Below are 22,654 nucleotides of genomic sequence, written 5' to 3'. Positions count from 1 at the left end.
CGCACTTGGAGAGCTAGTATTTCAAGCTCCGGAATCGGATGAGGTGGCCAAGGAGAAGGAAAAAGACTTCAGCCCGGCCTGTAGTTGTGCAGTGGGTAGAGTGTCGACCTGGAACGCTGAGGTTGCTGGTTCGAAACCCCAGGCTTGCCCGGTCAAGGCACATCTGAAAAGCAACTACTACTTGATGCTTCCTGCTCCTCCCCGCATCGCCTTCCGCTCTCTCTCCTCTATCTAAAATCAATAAATAAAATCTAAAAAAAAAGAAGAAATAAAGAAAGACTTCAGAGGAGCATCCAGTTGGGAGGAGGAGGGAGAGGCGCAGCTGCGGGCAGCAAAGGAGCAGAGCAGGAAGAGAATCAGACCCCACAGTCAAGGACGGAAGGCACGGACCGTGGCAGCTAGCGAGCGTTTGCTAGGCGCCTTGCATGTTCTATCTCATTTCGTCCTTGCGACAAGCACCTGAGATGAAAGAGCCGGAATCTGAGCCCTGAGCTGACTCCGGGACCCGTTGCCCCCACCTCTGTCCATGCTGCCTCCGCAACAGAGTGGTCGGTCAGCTGTGCCCATGGGTTACCTGTAGCTTGGGGACAGTGTTTGATCAGAAGCCAGGAACTACCCCAAATCTCTCAGACCACAGCCGCTGCTGTACGCCGGTATGGGATGAGGGTGTCCCTGTGTTTGTTGGTCAGCTGTCCCAGCACTGACAGAGGGCAGTGGACATCCATCAGGAAACTCTCGGTAGTCTGAGCCCTGGAGGAAGAACTCACTCTGGAAAGCAGGGCTCCCCCCCCCCCCCCGTTAAAATACACAGCTCACTAACATTTAAAACATTCCAATGGAAATCTTTCTCTACGTTGCACACCTCCCTGCCTCCGTAAGCATATTTGGAATGTGGTTTCACCTTTTCTGGATGACTCAGGGTGTCATTCCCCTTGGGTACCATGTTGCGTTGTTCCCCCTTTGAGAGTTGTCCCTGCCGGCAATGATGCTTGACTGCTGGACTTTTGAATTCTTATATTAGCTCTTTCTAGTTTGCTCACCTCTGCCTTAGGAGGAGTTGTCAGGTAACGACTCATATCCATCACTCTCTGTGTGTGAACTTGGAAACCAGCATCCCCCAGCCTGTTAGGTTGTGTGTCACTAACAGTAAGTGGAGTCTGGGTAGGGTCTGAGAGGCTCTCCTACGAAGAAATAACAGTTTTCCTGCCTAACTGTTATGATGTGGGCTTTGCCTTCTCAGAACCTTTTCTTTTCTTTTGTTCTAGTCTTCATCACTGTCCTCAATAACGCACCTGCTGGGATCACAAATTTATGTTAGGCAAGACAATTCTTGTGCCCTCTGGTGGGGCAGTCACAACCTATGTGTGTGCAAATTGAGTAAATGAGATCATGTTTGTGGAATCACTGTCAGCTCTAACATCCGATACCTGCGGTCCTGACAGTTTCTGTGGTTGGAACTGGCTCCGGGCAAAATGGGACCAAGTGCTCAAAAGAATGATACAGGGAGCGATGGCTGTAAGACCTCAGAGATGATGTAGATGTTCCCAAGAAAGCCTCCTGTGGCAGAATGGCTCAGAGCATGGGCTGCCCGTGTTTGAATCCCAGCTTTGCTACTTGCTAGCTGTGCGAACTTGGGCCGTGTGTTCAATCACATTGTTCTCCCATGTCCCACTCTGTGACATGGAGGTTACAATGTTGTTTAAGGGCTAAATGAGTTAATGTATGGAAATTCTTTACAATGTGCTAGGCACTATTCTAAGTGATCAATACATGCTAGCATGATTATTACTCCTGGTAGTCAGGGAAAGCTTCAAGGGGTAGGCGAGGTGGAACTCGGCTGGATCTTGAATGATGCCTGAAAGAGATTTGTGAAGGTGAAAAGCAAAAGACAGGAAAACAGCTTAAATGAGGAGTCTAGTGGACCAGGCAGGGGATGTGAGTAGTGTCTCAGGGGTGGGTGAGGAGACCAAAATATTTGTGCTTTTCATTGGAAGTTTTAAAGCCAGACAGATTTCGGTTCAGATTTTGACTGTCCCTCATGAACGGCATGATCTTGGAAAAGTTTCTTTCACTTTCTGAGCCTTGGTTTCCCCATCTCTACAAGAGAATGATAAATATCTATCTATCAGGGGATGGTGGTGAGGAAATGATACAGTGCATGGAAAGAGTCAGGCACACTTGACTCATTATGTGCTTTTTATTATTCATTCAACAAACACAGTAATCCTTTTTCCTGTGCCAGGAACTGTGCAAACAGCTGGATAGAGAGAGATGAATGAGATATTGTTCTTGTCCTTGGATATCTCACAGTCCAGTCAGGAAGCAGAGATGGAAACACAATCGCAAGACTGATCCGATAAGTGAAATAATAACACAATGTACATACCGAGAGCTGGCACAGAAGAGGGGTCGATGGCCTGTGCCGCCTGGGAGGTCACTTCAGAACACAGACAAAGCTATCCGGAGCTGGTCTTAAAGCAGGAGTTGATTTCTTCAGGCTTGCCGAGGATGAGAAGAGTGAGGATGGGGAAGGGCATGTCAGGCTGAGGGAATAGTGTGTGCAGAAACACGGCATGTCAGGGAAATGGGAAGAAATCTTGTGTGGCGGGAGCCTGGATGGTTTGCGGAAAAAAAGATGGGAGAGAGGCATGGTCAAACTTGAATGGACTTTCTGGAGAAGATTGATCCTGTAGGCACGAGAAACCATGAAAAGTTTTAAGCACCATTTGGCGGTGCTTGGACTATGAGTTAGTTGCAGGGTGAGAAGACTGGCTATAGAAGCTCTGGCCAGGTAGCTCAGTTGGTTAGAGCATTGTCCCAAGACTGCAAGGTTGTGGGTTGGATCCTGGTTAGGGCCCATACAGGGATCAACTGATGCATGCATAAATAAGTGGAATAAAAATTGATGTTTCTCTCTCTCTTTTTTCACCTCTCTCTAAAATCAATCAATAAAAAAAATTTAAAATACTGGCTGTAGGGGGTGAGTGTTTAAGAGGCTTTATTTTTGAGGAGAGGATCTGGTCAGGCTCTAGCCTGGGGGCTGTGCTGATAGTGATGGAGGGGTGGAAAGAGTTTCTAGGAGCTTAGTTTAGTTTTTAAGGTTTTAGAAGGTGGAACTGATGGACCTGGTGATTGGTATGAAAGCAGAACAGGGCTGATTTCTGGGTGCCCAACGTGGTCAGGGAATGCAGGCAGGGAACAGGCTGGGCGGGGAAGGGGTTCCGAGGCCCAGCTCCCACACAGACACGTGGAGGGTGAGAAGCCCAGGAGACACTCAGGCCAGGCTTTTCCGAAGGCAGGTGGATATATAGGTCAAGAGGACAGAAGGAGGGTTTGTGCCAGAGCCACTGAAAACTCCTGAGTGTGTGCGCACGTGCGTGTGTCGTGTGCCTGTGGATCACAGCAGTATCTGGTCAGGTGTATCTGGTACCTGTGCCAAGAGAGCCAAGCTGGGGATGGGCAGGGAGACCAATCAGCAGGAGTCTAATGCAGGGGTGAGGGTGAGGGCTATGGTGACTCAGGAGTGCAGGGGACAAAGGCCGAGGTGCTTTGATGCTCCTGGGCAAATATCCTTTTCTATCCAAAGGAGGTGAGTCATCCCACTGAGTTCACGCAGGCTACTGTGAGGCTGCCGTGCCCAGCATGTGCTGAGGGTCTGCACACTGCACACAGCACACTAGTGGACTCTCAGGAGCCCGGCAGAGTGTGGGTCCCCTAGTGGGTGCTCAGGAAGTGTTGGTTGAAGGCAGTGCCTTTGCCGAATGGAGGGAAATGGGCACTCTCTTATGGTCTGGGATATCGTGCATGGTGTTAGTGGAAATTTGGGTGGCAGAGAGTCACCCAAGTCACTGCTGAGCGGACAGGTGAGGATGCAGGGCTGGCATCCAGGGGGTGGGCTGGGGCTGCAAATACAGTTTTGGGGGGGATTTTGAAGCCATAAAAGTGATCTATCACCGAGGAGGACTAGAGAAGAGAGAGGAGTGTGGCGGGTGGGGGACTGACCCTGGAGGGCCCCGGGGTGGCAGGGAGGGACACAGGTGAATCAGCAGCAAGCAGAGAGCCGCAGAGAAGGCGAAACCAATAAGTCCCGAGGTGCCTCCTCTCAGAAGCTAGGAGAGGGAGGACTTGTATGGGCAGCAGACCAAACTTGGTTGTTTCGCTTTTCTGAGCATAGCATGACCCAGGGCGGTGGCGCAGGGCAGTACCTTTTGCAATACCCACCGTGTTGGATGACCTAGAGGTCACCATGCCTCCTAGTTTGTGCCGGTGCTGGAGGGATGGTTGTGCTGACTGGCCAGGGCCTTTGCACACTGGGGCTGAAGGGGCCTGGTGTAGGGCTCTTTATGAGAGCCCAAGGGTCTTCCCCAGGGCCCCTTCCATTAGCCAGGCCCCACAATGTACTGTGATTCGGTTTATTTAAGACAGTCGTATACACAGGTTTGGGGGAATGCAGCTGTCAGGTGAAAGAAGCTATGTGGTATAGAAGTGTGTAAGGCTTCTCTATAGAGGCCTGTGTGTGTAGGGTTAGGAAATGGGGCGAGCCAGCTAGGCAGAGGGGAAGGGAAATGTGCACCTCGCAGGGCGTGTGGGGTGGCGGTGTATGCATCTAATGTTGTGCATTAGATCACTGCGGGTATTGATTCTGCATTCAGCCTGTGTGTGTATTATGGGGGTGGTATAAGTTATGATAAATGACAGTATGTGTTTCTGGAGTAGAGATAAACTCCTAAGAGCGAATGAGCAAATAACACAAAATGAGGTTGGAGGTAGGAGGAGACAGTGTGTGCGCTTGCAGGGCTAAATATGTACCGAACAGCTGTTTGTATGTTTGCGTGCGTATCCTGGGGCGTGTGTGTGTGTGTGTGTGTGTGTGTATCTCCCCATGGGGTCTGTGTGTTCGCAGGCTGTGCTGCTTCTCTTCCTGCCTGTTGCTTCTCTACAGGCTCCCAGGAGGTGGGCATGCCAGCAGTGACTGGGGGGTGACTCGGTCCTCTTACAAAGCAGGCCAGAGCCCCGCCTGCTGCCGGAATTGTAGCTTAGTTGAAGAAATTGCCTCCGTCCTCTCTTCTTTCCATCTTCTCTCGGCTCATTTGGCAAGCCGCAGGGCCAGGCCCAGGGTGGATTGCCCGAAGGCTGTGCTGTGACCGAGGGATGGACCTAGTTTGGCCCACTGACTATTGACCCCCTGCCACCCCTAAAGTGGCCCGCCCAGCCTGGGAGCCCTTTGCCTCACTCAGGTGTTAAGAAGAAGGCATTTATCATAGGTCGCAAAGCCAGAGCCAGAAGGGGCCTCAGAAATGATCTGATCCACCCCTCTCACTTTTGCAGAAGAGGGACTGGGGGCTCGGAGAGGTTCAGTGGCTGGGATGGGAGACACACAGCACTTTGAGGCAGAACTGTGTTTTCTGATTTGCATACCCATGACTTTTCTCCCCTGGGTGGGTAGCGGGTAGGGGGCAGGTGGGTCCTGGCTGCAGAGGCTTTGGACGTGAGCTGTGTGAGAGATCATACCTGTCTCTGGATCAGTAAGTGCCTATGTGTGTCAGTGTGTCGCTGAGATTGGGTGTCTCTGGAGTCCCCCTCTGTCTCAGAGACACATAGGCATGCCGGTGAGGAGAGGGCCCGGGGATGTCAGGATGCCTGACCGCTGCTCTTGGCTCTGCCTCCCATTCTCCATGTGACCTTGAGTGGTAACTTCCCTGTCCTGGGCCTCAGTTTCCTGAAATGCAGTCTGAGGCTCGGGGCCTCATGGGCTGTGACCCTGTGTGGGAGGCACTGACTCGGGAAATACCCCAGTCTCTGTCTCGTCTCCAGCCGAGCCTTCCAGCTTGGGTGACTTGTGTCAGGACCTGGGTGGGCATGGGGACCTTGCACTATCACTGTCCTTGGAGCCTGTCGTAGGTATCCTTGCTAACAGCCCTCCTTTCTCTCTCTCTCTCTGCCTCACCCCTTCCTGCACCTCGCTGGCCTGCAGAGGAGCACCCTATGGAAGGTGAGTGATGCCTTTTGGTCACTGGAGTGGCGGATCAGTGGCTGTGGGGTCCTAGTGAGGGGGTGTTGTGGCTACCTAAGGGCTCCCTCCCCTGCCCACGCCCGGGGGAAGGGTGTCTGGCATCCTCTTGGCAGCCTCGGTCCCACCCTGGCCTATTCCCTCTTCCCTGGTTTGCCGGAGAGAACTGCCAGGCAGAGGGCAAGCCCTTCCTCGCCCATCTTCACCGCCAGCCTGTCGACTGGCATTTCTTCTTCCTTAGGGAGGAGACAGGGACTGTGAGGAGAGGGATGGCCTAGGGGAGTCTGACGTGCCCAGAAGTGAGTCAGGAGACACTGTTCTGCCCAGCCCAGTTGAGGAAGCTTAGAGAAGCCCCGCGGAGAGGGGCTGGGAGCCGTGTGTGGTAGACAGACTCGGCTCTGGGGTCTGGAGAGTGTGGGCAGAGGCTGAGTCAGGGAGTGTGGGAAGGTGGCAGCTTCTCTGGTCTGGCGGACACTTGCAGCAGGCCCCTGTCCCCTGTCCTACGGGCTGGCAGGTGGGAGTAGTCTCCTTCTACCTTCAGCCCAGGCCAAGGGCAAGGGTGGGGAGCATCCTCCGGGGAGATCCTCTCTGTGGAGTCTCTCTCTCCATTCTTTCCCTGTCTTCTCTTTCTTTTGCCTTTTCTCTCTCTCTGGTTTTTCTCTAGGGCTCTGTCCCTGGACCTCTGTCTTTGTCTCTGGTTTCTCCCCTGGCTCTCTTTGGCTTCCTGTCATTCTCTGAACCTCCCCTTCGCTTTGGTTTCCCCTCTTTCTCTTCTTCCTCTGGGGTAGACTGGGTCAGGGGGAGGGAAGACTGGCTTGGATGGTCCAGACTCGGAGGCTGGGTTGCAGGTGAGCTCACGCGGCCGCCTCGGAGAAGGCAGGCAGCAAGGTGGTTAGGAGATGGGCCCAGTTACCAAACCTGCCCCACGTTCTCCTCCCTTTTCCCGGAGAAGCAAGTGGGAGTGGGTGGGACACAGACAGCCCTGGGCTGGCAGCTGCCTGGGCCTGGGCCCTGCCCTGGGAGGAGCCGGGCAGAGCAGGAGTCCTGGGAAAGACGGGAGGGACTCTTGGCCTGAGTGCGGGGCTGGAATCCATTTTTCCTGGTGTTGTCTAGAGTTGGACTGGTCTCTCTGGTTGATGTCTCTTCTCTGTGGACGCCCTCAGGTCCCCTGGTCCTAGTGTGCAGGCACCGTGGGTGTGTGTGTGTGTGTGTGTGTGTGTCTGTGTGCACACGTGCATACAGCTCTGCTGCTTTGTTGTGTTGCATGGCTGTACACACCTGCTGTGCGTATGCGTCTGAGTGTTTGTGCGGGGCGGTGCCTCCCTCGCGTGTCTTCTGCGGTGTGGTCCACAGCTCGGTGCCTCTGTAGGAGTGTCTGCATCGGTGTCTGCATCTGTCCTGTCTGTGTCTGCCTCTCTGGGTGTCAGTGTTTACCTCTGTACGAGTGAGCGCGAGTCTCGTGTGTCTGGGTGGACGCAGCCTTCTGAGGGCTGGAGATAAGATTTAGTGCTGATGTGACTTTTACTTGCTCTTGATGTCATGTCTCCTCCGGAACAAAGGGAGAGATGAAGGGAGGAAGAGAGGGGGAAAAGGGGGGAGGAGAAAGGCTTGGGGGGAGGGGAGGGGGCAGCTACTCAGGAGGAAGGGGAGGGGGCAGGTAAGGAGCAGTGGGAAGAGGAAGGACACTCGTGGAGGGCGGGACAGAGACTGAAATGGGGAGGGAAACAGCCAGGCCCCTAAAGTAAGCAGGGGTCTGCTGGGGAGAGAAGTATCTGGAGCTGGGCTGAGGGAGAGGAGGGAGCAGTTCTTTCAAGCAAGCAGGGTAGGCAGGGGCAGGAAGGAAGCTGGGCTTCGGAGACTAGTGAGGAAAGAGACCGGTGACGTGGCCTAGTCCTTTCTTGGGGGTGGCATGATGATCTGCTGGTTTGGATGTGACCCTGTGTGTGCCTGCATGTCAGTGGCCGCACAGGACTGTGTGTCTGAGGGTATGTAACTGTGAGTGTATGGTGTGATGTTTCTGTGTGTCTCTCTGTGACATGTCTGCTTGTGTGTTTCAATCTTGTCCCCTCTAACCAGCTCCCTTCTTTCGATGCTGGTCCTCTTGGGATTTTGGAAGGAGAGGAAGGGAGTGAGGCTACCAGTGGTTTGGCAGGCTGTGGTTTCAGGGGGTGGGCAGGGCCTCCTTTGTGGCACTTGCTCTGGACTCCGCGGTTTCCCCTTCCGATGTGAGTCCTCCGGGCCTTCACCCTCTTTTCTTGCCCCGATGCTGTGTCTCAGGCCTAGCTTTCTCCCAGGAGCACAGCCATCCTGCTCCCCGGTCCCCTGCTGAGCATCTCCTTTAGAGGGGGGTCCCTGCTGCCCCACCTCCTTTCCCTCCAGCCTCTTGTAGCAGAGAGAAGGCCCAGAAGCAGCCAGATAAAGTACCCTAGGCGAGGACCCTTGGTAATGCCATCCATCACTGCCAGCCTCTTCTTCAGTGGTGGGAGGAGGGGCCGATGCCACAGGTAGACATGGGGCGGGATGTGCGGAGGGGAAGCTGGGAACGAGAGGAGAGCGGGGATTTCAGGGCCTGGGGGGAGGTAGGCTTCCGGGAGGGCACCCTTGGACCAGGCTGGGCTGAGCCGCGGGAGACAGGGCAGAGAACTGGCCTCCCATTCACCAAGATGGCTGGTGCTGTCACGCCTGAGGGAGCCGAGCAGCTGGTTGCCGTGGTGACAGAGGAAGAGTGCCGCATGCTAATGAGGCTGGCTAGGAGCTGGGCAGCGGAAGGGTCTGCAAAGGGGGAGCTGCTGCTCCCCGGGGCAGGAGGACAGGCTATGGGGCAGAGAGCGGGTCCATGGGCACAGAGAGCGGGTCCATGGGCACAGAGAGCGGGTCCAGGGCACCAGCTCCCAGGCCTGGGTTTCCAAGGGTGGGAGCCTGTGAGCACGTCTATTTTTGCCATAAAGAGTTAGATGAGGGGTTAGAGCTCTGACGGTGGGTCCTGGATTTAGGGATTTGGAAGAATATGCCAATAATTCTTGGGAAAAGAGTTGGTAGGAAGCATTCAGAGCAAGATACAAGACTCAGTCCAAAGGTTTGGGCCCTCCACTGTTTTGTGGGTAAAACCCTTGTCTTCCCAAGAGCTGTTCTGTCCCAAGACAGCCCTTAGCAGCTGTGCTCCCCTCCCTCAGCTGGCCACAGACCCAGAGGTGCGGAGAGACCACTGCCACCTGAGAGAGAGGGGGCATCACGGGCCAGCTGCCCACACCTTCCACAGGACCCGGGCCCGGCCTCAGCCAGGCCTCCCTGGCTTCCTCCCTGCTTTCCTCCTGAACCCTGGCTCACGGGCCCTCAGCTCCGTCTCAGAGACCCCTGGAGCCCTTCGTCCTCCATGCCACCGCCCTGGCCCTGCCTTTGAGCCCCGGAGCCACATCCCGTTGCCACAGCAGCCGATGGCTTCCGAGGGCATGAGGCACTTAGCGCAGGGCGGCTCCTTTCTCCCCTCCCGGCCGGACACTGCGCGGGAGGGCTGAGGGCTAGTGCCGCTGGCCGGTCATCTCAGCTTCCGGGACCTGGTGCCACCGGCCTCTCTGCCGAGAGCTTTCCTCGATCAGTGCCTTCGGGGACCGGGGTCCTGGTCCAGTGGGCCAGAGTCTCTTCCCCTAAGGCTGAGGGGTGCCCTGGGTCAGGGCTGACCAGGCTCTCTTAAGGAACCAAGGTAACTCTGAAAAAAATTCCTGCCGGTCTTGCTCACAATGTTGGATTACAGGGCTTCTGTTTTCCATTTTCAAAATTCAGCTTTGGGTCATCTCAGAGAGGGCCTGGCCAGAGAAAGGGGTCCCTGGAACAGTTGATGAGCGAGGTGTTGGACCTCTCAGAAACCTGGGGCCTCCTCCTGTGGGGCTTGGCTGTCCTCTTCACCCTGGCTGTCCGAGAGCACTGGCCGCAGCCTCTCACCTTCCTTGTGGAAGGGCCCACCCCCCATCCTTGCTCCAGTGTCTCCCTAGACCCCGCTTTCTCTTACCTGCTTCCGCTCCCACTTGGTCCCCCCCAAACGCTGGCTTCCTTGTAGAACCCAGGTGGCAGGGTGCCTGCTCTCCATACAGAGGCTGTGGGAGGAGCGGCTGGGAGGCTTGGAGCCCGAGAGATGCCTTCCCGAAGCTCCCTTCCTCCCTTCGGTGGGGGTCCCTCTAGGCCCAGGCTCATCCTCCGGCCCCTCTCGCCCTTTTCTGCCAGGATCATAGTGGTGACAGGGATGGGGCACGGGGGTGGGAGGTCCCCCTTGCCCACTCAATCCCATGCTAACAGGACACTCTCTCTCTCTCCAGGTGGTTTTGATTTTTGTGTCGTGTTTTATTTTCTCCTCCATCTGAATCGTTTTTTCTCGTTGACCGTTTTTTTTTCTCTCCGTCTCCCGGAAGAAAAAAAAAAAGAAAAAAAGAAAAAGGAAAAAGCAGTTCTCCCAGCCTCATGCTTCTCCTCCTTTTCCTTTTTTTTTTTCCGGCAAGAATGAAAAAAAGAAACCAAAATCTCCTCTCCCCTGCAGTGACTCCCTGCCCCATTCCTCCTCCGATTCTGCCCCCTCCGGCGCCTCCTTCTCTCTCTCTCTTCCCCTCTCATGCCCTCTCCCCTCTGTTTTGGCATCGGGCCCCTTTCCTCAGCTCCTGGGCTGGGGGCTCCCCCCTCCCCCCGATGTCTGTCACAAGTTAAAAAGGGTTTTTAAATTGTGGCAGCAAAAGCTTTTTCTCCCCTCTCTCTGGCTGATTTTGATGACTCGTGTTTTCTTTGTTTCTTTCCCTTCTTTCTTTTTTCTTCCTTTTTTTGTTTTGTTTTGTTTTTCCTTTCTTTCTTTCTCTCCTTCCCCTTTCCAAGGTCCGGCTCACCTGACGTTAAACAGCGAAGGTATGGTTTGAAGTTCTGGTTTGCTTTGGATTGGACTGGATTGCCCCCAACCTGCGCCTGGATTTTCTGTTCCTCTCCTTGTTCCCTTTCCCTTCCTCCATCGGCCCACCTCCTTCCTTCCCTTCCCACCCCTTCCTTCCATGTCTTCACTTTATCTGGGGGGGTGCCGGGGGGTCGGGGGCTTGTCTGTGTCTGTGCTCTCCCTTCTCCCCTCCCGACGTACTCCATCCACCCTCATCTCACCTTGGTTTCTGACATCAAGAGATGTTTGAACTCCTGCCGTTGTCTCAGTCACCTTTTTGCGTTTTCCTGGTAGTAGATCTTGCTTTTTTTCTTTCTCATGGTGATGTTTTATTTCCTTCCACTCATTCTGGTCATTCTTTCTTCTCCGGGGACTCCAAATAAACAGAGAAAAGCACGGGCTGGAGAAAGAGGGTTTTAGGGAGCCTCCTTGCCCTCTCCCTGCCGCTGTGGGGGGCCCCCTAGGTCCACAGTGGAGGAAGCGGGAAATGCTGGTGTGGGGTCCCCCCTTCCACAGCTGTCCCACTGCATGCTGCCACCCCAGTCTCTTCTGAACGCCTCTTGACTCTAACAGATGCGGACGTTTGGGCCCAGAGAGATGAAGTGACTTGCTAGTGATTACACAGACTAATTGGTGGTGCTGTTGGGACTGCTCATCTATTTTTAGCCTTGACAAAGTCCCTACCATTTTAAAAAGCCCCGGTGTTCAGCAACCAGACACAAAGCCCAGGAGCTCTGAGGTGATCCCGGTCAGCCATGACCCCCCCCCCCCCCCCCCGGCCTCCCTGTCATTGACTCTCTTGAGCGCCTGCATTCGGTCTCCTAGGCCTGTAGGCACTGCTCCCTGCTCAGGGCCGTCCTCTGTTGGGGCTCGTCTTCCATCGGGATGAAGTGGGACCTTTACTGGTAGGCGGTAGAGGCCTGCAGGATGAAGATTGGGCGGTGAGGAGAGACTCAGCTTTGGAGTGTGGGATGAGTTTAGGTCTGGGCCGGCAGGGCCTGTGATTCTTGCAGGGATGTGGAATTATGGCAAGAAGTGTGGGGGAAGAGCAAGTCCCAAGTGGGGAGTCAGGACCTGGCTGGTTCGCTTGCATCCTTCTTGCCTGTCAGTGCCTGGTTCTGGGAGTCCTGGATGTGGCTCACCTTTGTCATAGGTGAAGACCAAAAGGACCTTCCACCCCGCCAAGGTCCATAGCTCAGGTGTTATTTCTAGCTTTAGTTCTGGGTATCTGGGGTTGGGGTGGGAGTAAGGGCCCATGTAGCGACTTTTAAACTCCATCCTTGAGTACCCCTCATCCTGAAGCCATCCCATGGGGTCTGGCAAACAGTGTGGGTGCCTAGGAACTGGGTGCTGAGCGCACAAAGTTCACCAGCAGGTGTGGGTGGAGGGCTTCAGCTGACCTGGAGCCAGGCATGGTAATACATACAGTACTCGTGGGTGCCTTTGGAGAGGAGGCCTGGGGTGGGCGGTCCGGGCGGTCCAGAGCGAGGAGTAATCCCTGAGAAAGGGCTTCCCACAGATACGAGCTCCAGCCAGTCAGGACCTCCCTGGGCGTGCACAGCCCTCAGAAGGCACAGTTGGGGGCCAAATGCAACGGAAACCATGGCCCTGCCTCTGCGTTGCCCCACCCTCTAACTGGCAGTGACACAGACAAAAATGCCATCAAGAGCACTCCCTGTAGGGAATGAACCAGGTGTAGACAGAGAACCAGGTTTGCCTCGAGGGTGGGCAAAGATCGGAAGAGGGGTGTAGTGTGTGGATTGGGGAGTTTTGGAGGAAGGGTGCCTGTATCAGGCTTTTGAACAGGTTGAAGCGCATGAACTCTGGCCCAGCAGAGAGGGTGTGAGCAAAGACACAGAGTGGGCAGGAGAAGGAATCAGGAGCTGGAAGGGGAGCTCAGGGGCCCCCAGGTCCTGAGGGTCGGCCAGTGTGCATGTTGCTGGGCAGAAGGGGCTCCTGAGCCAGCAGCGAGGCCTATGCCCCTCCGCCCGTCTCTCCGCTCCTGGGGAAAGGGCCGAAGTTGGTGGTCATGAGTCTGATGGGGTCTCTGGGGCCATTGGGATCCCTGATTTGTCAACAGACTCTTTGCCTAGAGTCCCCAGAACAGCTCCCCTCGCCCCAAGCCCATACCTCCATGCAAGAGGACCTCTGCCCCAGAGAGGGCCCTCCATCGCTCAAGGCTGGGGTGGGACCGACTGGGGAGCCCCTGTGCCTGACTCCCCAATTCTGCTTCTCCAGTAGGGTCCTTACTGTTCTCCGAGGGGGGGGCCGGGAGAGGAGGAGCCGGTGATGTGCACCAGCCAACAAAAGGTCAGTGACCCCTCGGTCCCCAGAGAGCTCAGCCCTCGCCCCCTTCAGGCAAACTGCACTTCCCATGGGGGAGGTTAGTCAATGAAGGTATACTGTCTCTGAGCCCACGGGGCCTGGTGGGCCTGCACCCCCGGTACTCGCCCGACCTGGTGTGAAGGGCCACAGACCTCCATTTCTTTCCCAAAGCTCATTTGTCCCGGTGGCCTCTGTCTAGAATACAGATGGCTTTCTGTGCCAGTTGTTCAGACTCATTGCCAGGAAGTATGTTTCTCTGGGTAAAATGACAAACCAGGCAGCAAGGTAAAAACCCCTCCCCCCTTATTTAATTGTCAAATTCTGGATGGCGAATGTGGTATTGTTAATACATATGTATCACGTGTGCCACTTAAATGAGCTTCCACAACCCTGGTGAAAGGGCTCATTGCCCTGGGTCTGCAGAGGAGGAAACTGACGCTTACCAAAGCCCCCGAGACCAGCGCGGGGCCCTCGAGCCTGTCTCGGGGCTGGAGGTTTTAAGCACTGAGGCTGCCTGTCTTAAGAGATTCCCTTTCCTCAGAAGTTTACAGGGCCCTTAGCAACCCTTCTAGAAATGCCCATGGGGGTGAGCCCTGGGACTATCGAGTCCTGTCTGCGTTCCTTCGGGGTGTTTCCGCTGTCCCTGCCCTCCTCCCGGGCTCTTTGGCGTCTCTTTCAGCTGACTCCTGAAAAAGCAGCCAGGCCATTCGCACTGCATGTTGCCCCTGAACTCCCCAGGCAAACCCAGACACTCTGCGGTGTCCCCGTGTTTACACATCCGTCATTTACACATCCGTCATGTGGCTCATTTTGCTGTGTCGTCACTGTCACTTGACTTGTTTGCCTCCCTCACTGGCCGGAGCCCCCTGACGACAGCGCTGGGGGGGTTTTATTTGCGGACCCCCAGTACTTTACATGGCCCCTGGCACATTTAGTAGGCGTGTGCTCAGCAAATTTATTTTAAATGGGTGAATGGTCCTTATTCTCAAGGGGCTCATTGGCATCTAACAAATGAAAACAATAAAGCCTGATACATACAAAGTATATGAAAAGCGCAGACTTTGTCCAGAGGAGTTAGTTTATTCATTGATCTAGAGAGAGAGGCAGCGCGCGTGCGCGCGCGCACACACACACACACACACACACACACCCAGTACAGAGGCGTTTATTTGTGGAACGGTTCACAGTTTAGGAAGTCGCACCCATCTGTTCTCTTTCTAATGGTCATAGTAACCTGTGAGGTAGGCCGATGATTAGCTCCTTTGTGCAGAGAAGAAAGCTGGGGCTTAGAGATGTTGCCTCCTGGCCAAGGTCACAGAGTGGGTGGAAGAGCCAGCACTAGTGCCCAGGTCTTTCTCACATCACACTTCCTCTCCAGGGAGCAGTACAAGATGTTACGAGGCAGGAAGTGCCAAATGAGCAAAACAGACAGCTGTAGTGCTTGAGAGCAGGGAGGGCTGAGGGGGCTGGAGGCCTTCCCGGAGGAGGGCTCTGGGCTGGGCCTGGGAAGGAGGCGGCTGCTCTGTCCCTCACGGTGCTCAGAAATCCAGGGCCACAACAGTTGGTCTCTGGCCACTTTCCACTTGACTGGGGACACTCGTGGGGCTCCACACTCCCTGACTTGGGAGATAAACAGGTTTCAGCCACTGCCTGCCTGCCAGGGCCAGGGGCTAGTATAGGAGCTGTGATTGTTGTTCAAGCGCTGCTGGGAGTTGTAGTTTCAGGATGGTCTAGGGCAGTGTTAGTCAGCCTGGTCCCTACCACCCACTAGTGGGCGTTCCAGCTTTCATGGTGGGTAGTAGTGGAGCAACCAAAGTATAAATAAAAGGTTTAACTATAGTAAGTTGTTTTTATAAAGATTTATTCTGCCAAACTTAGCGAAAATCTGACATAAGGTACTTGGTAAGTAATTATTATTATATGCTTTAACTTGCTGTAACTCTGCTTTATAAATTTTATAAAGTGACTTCCCTACTTTATAAATCACCATGACTGTGGAACCGGTGGGCGGTTAGAAAATTTTACTACTAACAGAGATACAGAAGTGGGCGGCAGGTGTAAACAGGTTAACTGCCCCTAGTCTAGGGCTAGGCTGTGAGAGGGGGGAGAACATCCCCTGGTGCTTCCGCTCTTGCTCCTCAGAGATCTGGTTTTCACTCTGGCTGGCTCCACATCCTCACCTTGAAAGACCCCCCCCCCCCAAATCCCTTGAGGTCCTGCTGCCCTCCTCCCCACTCAGGGTCTCTCTGTCCTTCCCGCCATCCTTGGGTTTTCTTGTTCACACTTGCTCATCTCTTTTCTGTCCCTTTCCTCGAATTCTTTCAGGCTCCCTCCGGCTGACCAGGCCTCCCTCCATCTCTGGGTCTCTGGCTGCATTGGATGCCGGAGAACATGGAGGCTCGGGCCCCACGGCGCTGGCTCTGCCTCCGCTCTCCGGAGACCCGAGGCAGAGCTGGAGGACTCGAGGAATGGCCTTGTCTCCGCGCTTGGCCTTGGCTGCTGTGGCTCGGCCCCAGGCCCGCCTCTCTCCTTTTCACTGGCCTCTTTTGTTCTGTCCCAATCACTCTTTCACGTGGTCACCTTATTCTTTCCTTTCTTCTGTTTGACACTCTCTTTAATGGCATTTTCTTTGACTGCAGTGAAGGTGAGAGAGAGGGATGCCAGGCCTGGCTCCTGGGAGGGACGAGGACTTGTGGCAAACCCAAGGTCAAACACGGTCCCTTCCCTGGGCCTTGAGGCTGCTCCCCCCCCCCCCCCCCCCCCCCCGGGCCAGGGCTGGTTGCCATGGAAGCAGTAAATTCCTGAGAAAACCGTGGCTTCCACTCCCTAGAAGTCGCTGTCCCCCTTTCCTCGCTGGCCCTTCTCCCACCTTCCCGGCACCCTCCCCTGTCCCCATCCCGCCCCCGTGTGCTTCCTTGTCTTCGTCCAGATCGCTTCACTCTGTCACCTCTCGTCCCCACGCTGCTCTGAGCCCTCACCGTTTCCTTTCTGTCCCCGTGGTCCACCTTCCTCCCTCCCTCCGCGGCTTCCCTCCACACCTATGCCTTCTCCTCGGGCTTGACTCCTCCCTGTGACGCCGCCTGGCCCTCCCCACTGGAGCCCTGAGGTAGGCAGACTGGGTTCCAACTGTCCCCGCGTCGCCCATGTCCTCACCAGCCTCGCTGCTCTGTGGCCTCAGGAAACTGGGCCTTGCCAGCTGCAGTCAGTGCCGTGCCAGGCTCTGGGGCAGCAGCTGGTGCTTTGGCATCCGGAGGCAGTGAGGACAGAGTCTGCGGGCAGCATGCCCAGGCAGAGAGAAGCTGCCCAGGCAGGGCAGAGAGATGCGGAGCTGTTGTGTGTAGGTGAGGGGCGTCAGCAGGACGTGCACCCTAAGACCTGCACTCCATACATGGCCTGTGGCTGCGGCCTGGCCTGGCAGGTGCCTTACCCCCCCCCCCCCCCACACACACACTAGCGTCGTGCTTCGCTCCTGCCAGACCTGCGGGCCTACCCTGAGAACCCCCCTCCCCTCCATAAAGGCCCTTTGCCAACATTCTTGTTCCTTTGAGGTCGGTGAGAGGAACTGTTTGCTGGGGCGGGAAGCAAGTCGCTGTCAGGTCCAGGTTCTCTGCTCCCCCGGCTCCTTGCCCCACTCACTCCCCTCTGCGTGGGCTCCGGCCCGTGAGCTGTGCCGCTGGGACCCCGGCTTCCCTCCACCGCGCCACTGACTTCTCCCTTGTCCCCCACTGACAAGATGCTAAATACCCCTCAGGCTCTCTCAGTCATTTTTGCTTCTGCTTAAAAAGTGTCTGTGGAAGGAGCCGTGTGCACACACACGTGCACATGCACGCGTGAGAGCTGCACCTGCCTTTGCACGTTCATCCCCAGGCACCTGCCTGGTGCGTGGGGGCTCCCACCCGTGCTTCGGGGCCCCTCAGAGGCTCTCTGCCTGAGGGCCCAGCTGTGCTGCCCTCTGAGGGTGGAGCCAGAGGCTGGGGCTGGAGGCGAGCACTGGCATGGTGGGCACTGCGTAAGCCCTGCCCTATGTCCTGCTGCTACCTGGTGCACATCCCATCACCCGCATTGCCTTCCCACATGTCTTACCCTGCCTCCCCCCCACCTCCACCGCTCTGCAACCTTCTCATCGGCTGCGACCAGCAGGCCCACTAGTCCCATCCCTTGTGGCGAGGCCTGAAGCTGTCCCTGGGCTGAGGACGGTCCTCATTGAGAACTGGCAGGAGCCCTGGCGCCCCCACAGGGGCGGCGCTCTCGGGGAGAAGGCGGGGGGGGGGGCTTATGTGTCTCATCCGCATCCCTCCGTGCGGGGCGGCTGATGGGAGACTGGTGGGGGAGGGGCAGGGAGGATGTCTGCTTGGCCTGGCCCTGTGGCAGCTTAACTGTCAGCTGTCAGCATGAGAACCACTTAGCAGCCTCCTGCTTTGGAAAAGGACCAGGGGAAGTTGACTTCTGATGGCAGAGAGGGCAGGGTCCAGAGAGGACGATGGGCATGGTGGGGGAGGGGAGAGGGCCTAGAGCTTGCCCCCGGGGCTGCAGGGCTGCTGTGCCAGCCCCGTGCCTGGCTGCTGGAGGGGCCGTGGGAAGTCGGGCATACCCTGTCCCACTCAGCCCTGTCCCCTTTCCCCACGCCGCGGCGTCCAGGCAAGGAGGAGTTCGTGGCGACCTTCAAAGGCAATGAGTTCTTCTGCTACGACCTGTCCCACAACCCCATCCAGAGCAGCACGGATGAGATCACGCTGGCCTTCCGCACCCTGCAGCGCAACGGGCTGATGCTGCACACGGGCAAGTCGGCCGACTACGTCAACCTGTCCCTCAAGTCCGGCGCCGTCTGGCTGGTCATCAACCTGGGCTCGGGAGCCTTCGAGGCCCTCGTGGAACCCGTCAATGGCAAGTTCAACGACAACGCCTGGCACGACGTCCGGGTCACCAGAAACCTGCGGCAGGTAGGGGGGGTAAGATGGAGGCCGGGGCCCCCGCCAAGTCGGGGGCAGGGCGGGGATGAGGGTGTGAGGCAGCAGGGCACCGAGGCCTGGCCCTGCAGAGAGCACGGCTGGGAGCTGCAAGGGTCCAGGACCGTGGCAGCAGCGGGCAGCCTCGAGGACTGGGGAGTGGGGCTGGGAGGTGGCTGACGAGCTCCCCAGGGGAGGGGTCTCAGGGACAGGGGAGGGCTGGGCTCAGGTGGGTGGCAGTTGCTGGGGTTTTGAGGGCTGGAGCTAAGAAACCAGGTGATTTGGCAGGGCTACTTGGGAGATGGGAGGCATGAGACAGAGCCTGGATGGGTGGGCCCTGCGGTGCTGTGGGGTGGGGACACACTGGCCTGCTGTGCCCCTGGGGGTGTCCTGACACTAGGGCAGAGAGGCACCAACCAAAGCCAGGTGGGGCTCTTCTGGGACTGAGGCAGGGATCGGGTCAGAGCAGCAGGCGTGTGAGGGACGACAGCAGGAGGGGAGGGGCTTGGCCCCCCTCTCCCCTGGGCCGCACACCCCCTTCCCTTTTCCTGGCCACCCCCTCCCAAGGGGCCCAGGCCCTCCCAGCAGTCCACGGCTGTCTCCTGTGGCTCCCAGGCCCTCCCAGCAGTCCACGGCTGTCTCCCGTGGCTCCCAGGCCCTCCCAGCAGTCCACGGCTGTCCCCCGTGGCTCCCAGGCCCTCCCAGCAGTCCACGGCTGTCTCCCGTGGCTCCCAGGCCCTCCCAGCAGTCCACGGCTGTCCCCCGTGGCTCCCAGGCCCTCCCAGCAGCCCACGGCTGTCCCCCGTGGCTCCCAGGCCCTCCCAGCAGTCCACGGCTGTCCCCCGTGGCTCCCAGGCCCTCCCAGAAGTCCACGGCTGTCCCCCCGTGGCTCCCAGGCCCTCCCAGCAGCCCACGGCTGTCCCCCCGTGGCTCCCAGGCCCTCCCAGCAGTCCACGGCTGTCTCCCGTGGCTCCCAGGCCCTCCCAGCAGCCCACGGCTGTCCCCCCGTGGCTCCCAGGCCCTCCCAGCAGTCCACGGCTGTCTCCCGTGGCTCCCAGGCCCTCCCAGCAGCCCACGGCTGTCCCCCGTTGCTCCCAGGCCCTCCCAGCAGTCCACGGCTGTCTCCCGTGGCTCCCAGGCCCTCCCAGCAGTCCACGGCTGTCTCCCGTGGCTCCCAGGCCCTCCCAGCAGTCCACGGCTGTCTCCCGTGGCTCCCAGGCCCTCCCAGCAGTCCACGGCTGTCCCCCGTGGCTCCCAGGCCCTCCCAGCAGTCCACGGCTGTCCCCTGTGGCTCCCAGGCCCTCCCAGCAGTCCACGGCTGTCCCCTGTGGCTCCCAGGCCCTCCCAGCAGTCCACGGCTGTCTCCCGTGGCCCCCAGGCCCTCCCAGGAGTCCACGGCTGTCTCCCGTGGCTCCCAGGCCCTTCCAGGAGTCCACGGCTGTCCCCCGTGGCTCCCAGGCCCTCCCAGGAGTCCACGGCTGTCCCCCGTGGCTCCCAGGTCCTCCCAGCAGTCCACGGCTGTCTCCCGTGGCTCCCAGGCCCGCCCACACAGGAGCTGAGAGGAGGCTCTCTGGTGGTTGGCTTCTGCAGGTGGACAGGGCTCTTCTGTGCAGTGTCCCCTCAGCTCCTGCTCCCACACTCACCCCCTGGAGAGGTGCCGATGTTTCTGGGCACCCGCCTCCACCCCCTGAGTCCTAGCTTCTTTCCCTCTCACAAGGCCCAGGGTCGCCATGACAGGCAAGGCCATCTCTCTGGCAAGGCCCCTGCTGGTGGCAGCCCCTAAAGCCTGTTTCCAGCCCTGAGAAGTTCCCGCCTCAAGCAGGGTCCAAGCCAGACCCTTCTATGAAAGCCGGCGAGGCCACTGTGCATCCTGTCTCTGCCTCCTGACTCCTTTCCCTGCTCACGCAGGTGCCCAGGCCCTTGCTGGCCCTTTTCTCTCTGGTCCACTGCTCTGTCTTATAGTGGACGGCCAGGAAGCTTTCCCGTCCCCGTCCCCAGCGCTCTAACTGCAACCAGGGGCACGCAGCGTCTCTGCCTCGGGAGGCGCTATCGCCGCTGGTTTACAGCCCTTCTCTTACTAGTTCTCGTCTCTGTGCTTCCTGGCTCTGGTTGTCCTTCTTCATCATCGTCATCCTCCTCCTCCTCCTCCTTCTCCCCTTCCTCCGCTGAAAGGCTTGTCAGTGGGGACCGGAATTCCGGCTGACCTCTCGCTCTTCTTACCTGTTCTTCCTCAACTCTGCTGAGGGACGATCTCCCGGGTCCTCCTCCGTGTTCCTTTCCTCACCAACGCCCTGAGGGACCCTGCTGCTCTTCGGAGGCTGCTCTTGCAGTTGGGCCCCTTCCCAGGCACCTGTTCTTAGTGCCCCTTGTGCTCTGCAGAGTGGCATGCTCATTGGGGGCACTCCGCCTTGGTGCAATGCCCCTCTTCATGTCACATCATTCCCCTGACCAAGTCAGAGGTTTGTCCTGTGCTGTCACCACTGTCTGGGCAAACCTGAGTGTGTCAGGTAACTCTGTCATACTTTTATGTATCATGCACATTTTACTGTGGGGTGTGTGTGTGTGTGTGTGTGTGTGTCTGGGTTGCCATTGGTGCTTCTTGCTTGCTTTCCCTCTGGGGAACCAGCACTGTCACATGGTACTACTGCCTTTGGCAATGAGACGCTGCAAGCTCAGAGTCCCTATCTGTGCATCATTTGGCCACCAAACGCACTGTGTGTCCATACTGTGCGCGGAGGGAGAAGAGGCAGCCCTACCAGCCTGTCAGCTCTTGAGGAGACAGGATGAGTCTGCTAAGAGTGAAGTGGGCAGAGCCACGGGGGTGCCAGCCGAGGGACGGAAACTACCTGTTGTAGGAGCTGGAGAGACGTGGAGAAGAGGGAGAGGGCTGCGGCTAAGGGAGGTGGGAGAGCCGCAGAGGGGACGGGGCCTGGTCTCAGCAGCACTGAGTGTGGACAGGGACCCCTGGTAGCCTCTTCCTGGGACTCACAGTGTCATGGATCCAGCTGGTAACGGATAGAAACGACTTCCCCCGGCCTGTCCTTCTGGGCAGGGTAGAGCAGGGTCAGGCCATGCTGACCCGAACATAGGCCTTCAGGGCCAAGGACAGTATCTGCTTAAAGACTCTGATCAAGAGCCTCTTTGAAAAGGGTTTCTGGGGTATTTTTTTTTTTATTCTAGTCCACGCCCATAAAGAGGTACGGCCTTTTAATGGTGCCGCAGCCAGCGAGGGGAAGGCCGGCCTCGGGACGGTGCTACCACCTCTGCCCTCACCCATGGCCTCACCTGTGGCGGGTTTATCCTCACCAAGCCCCTCGGAGGCCCGTCTTTCAAAGGCTTCTAAGAGTAAGTTAGCAGGCGTCCCCAAACTATGACCGCAGGCCACATGCGGCCCCCTGAGGCCATTTATCCGGCCCCCCTGCCGCACTTCTTGAAGGGGCACCTCTTTCATTTTCATTGGTGGTCAGTGTATGTGGCAGCCCTCCAACAGTCTGAGGGACAGTGAACTGGCCCCCTGTGTAAAAAGTTTGGGGACCCCTGAGTTATTGGGTCCTGTTGTCCCTAGAATAGTAGTAGTTCTTGATCGAGGGTGGTGTGCCCGCCTCTTCCCAGGAGATGTTTCGGGCTATCACAGCTCAGGAGAGGGTGCTGCGGGCATCTAGTGGATAGAAGTCAGGACGCTGCTAAACATCTCACCGAGCATGGGACAGCCCCACAGCGAAGAAGATGTCCCCAAAGGCCAGGAGTGCCGGGATGCAGAAGCCCTGCCCAAACAAGTTTCTACAGTGCCCAGATGGTGTCCTTGGACTGGAAAAGTCCTTCTGTGATCTGAGGGGTGTGATGAGTTGGGGCTGGGCGGTTTTAAACCAGTGTCCTGTCTCCCCAGGTTTTGTGGGCAAGCAAGAACAGAGGAGGTAATGTTAGAAATGACATCTGCTTCCCTCACAGGGTAGACTCCAGGGTCTGAGAACACCAGGTTCCACGCTGTTCTCCTCAAGGTATTAGAAAGGCCAGGCTGGGGTGGGTCTGCCGACTGGGCACTGGGGGGGGGGTCTCCCTTCCCCTTGGTCCTGGGTTGAGAGGCCAGCTCCAAAGACCGGAAGGAGGCAGAATTTCCCCTCTCCCCCCTGAACTAGGTGATTGTCCCCAAGGTCGTGAAGAGGCTCTCAGAACACGGGGGTTGGGGCTGGAAGAGGCCTGATGGAGACAGCGCTGGCTCTCGCCTTCTCCCTTCCAACCCTGCCTGAGGCCACTGTGGCTGGAGGTGTCCTTGGGGGATCTTTGCAGGAGTGATTACCTTTGAGGATTCCCTGAGGGCTATTTTAGTCTTGGGTCCGCTCTCCTCCCATACCCTGCCTGCCTCCACCACCACGGGAGCCGAGTGCAAACCGTCTCATCATTAGCCCGCCCCGCAGCTGGGAGCCACGCTGCTTGCTTCCTCCTCTCCAGCTCCCAAGATGCTGCTTC

At 57.3% G+C, this 22,654-nt stretch overlaps 1 protein-coding gene across 24 annotated transcripts in view; it reads left to right on the top strand.

The window, feature by feature from the left end:
• NRXN2 (neurexin 2) overlaps positions 1 to 22,654 on the top strand; it is a 111,120-nt gene that overhangs the window by 15,727 nt on the left and 72,739 nt on the right. For 14 of the 24 annotated variants that reach the window (XM_066251908.1, XM_066251913.1, XM_066251919.1 and 11 more), the window contains exons 3-6: positions 5,975 to 5,992; positions 10,865 to 10,894; positions 13,155 to 13,226; positions 17,880 to 18,181. In XM_066251908.1, the coding sequence (XP_066108005.1) occupies positions 5,975 to 5,992; positions 10,865 to 10,894; positions 13,155 to 13,226; positions 17,880 to 18,181 (422 nt within the window). Of the gene's footprint in view, positions 1 to 5,974; positions 5,993 to 10,864; positions 10,895 to 13,154; positions 13,227 to 16,327; positions 16,348 to 17,879; positions 18,182 to 22,654 lie in introns of those variants that run through there. The other 10 variants (XM_066251929.1, XM_066251914.1, XM_066251915.1 and 7 more) reach the window with 5 other exon arrangements.

Source organism: Saccopteryx bilineata, chromosome 1 (genome assembly GCF_036850765.1).
Source record: "Saccopteryx bilineata isolate mSacBil1 chromosome 1, mSacBil1_pri_phased_curated, whole genome shotgun sequence".
NCBI lineage: Eukaryota > Metazoa > Chordata > Mammalia > Chiroptera > Emballonuridae > Saccopteryx > Saccopteryx bilineata.
Note: the sequence above shows the minus strand (reverse complement) of the source record. Positions and strands in the feature narration are given on the sequence as shown.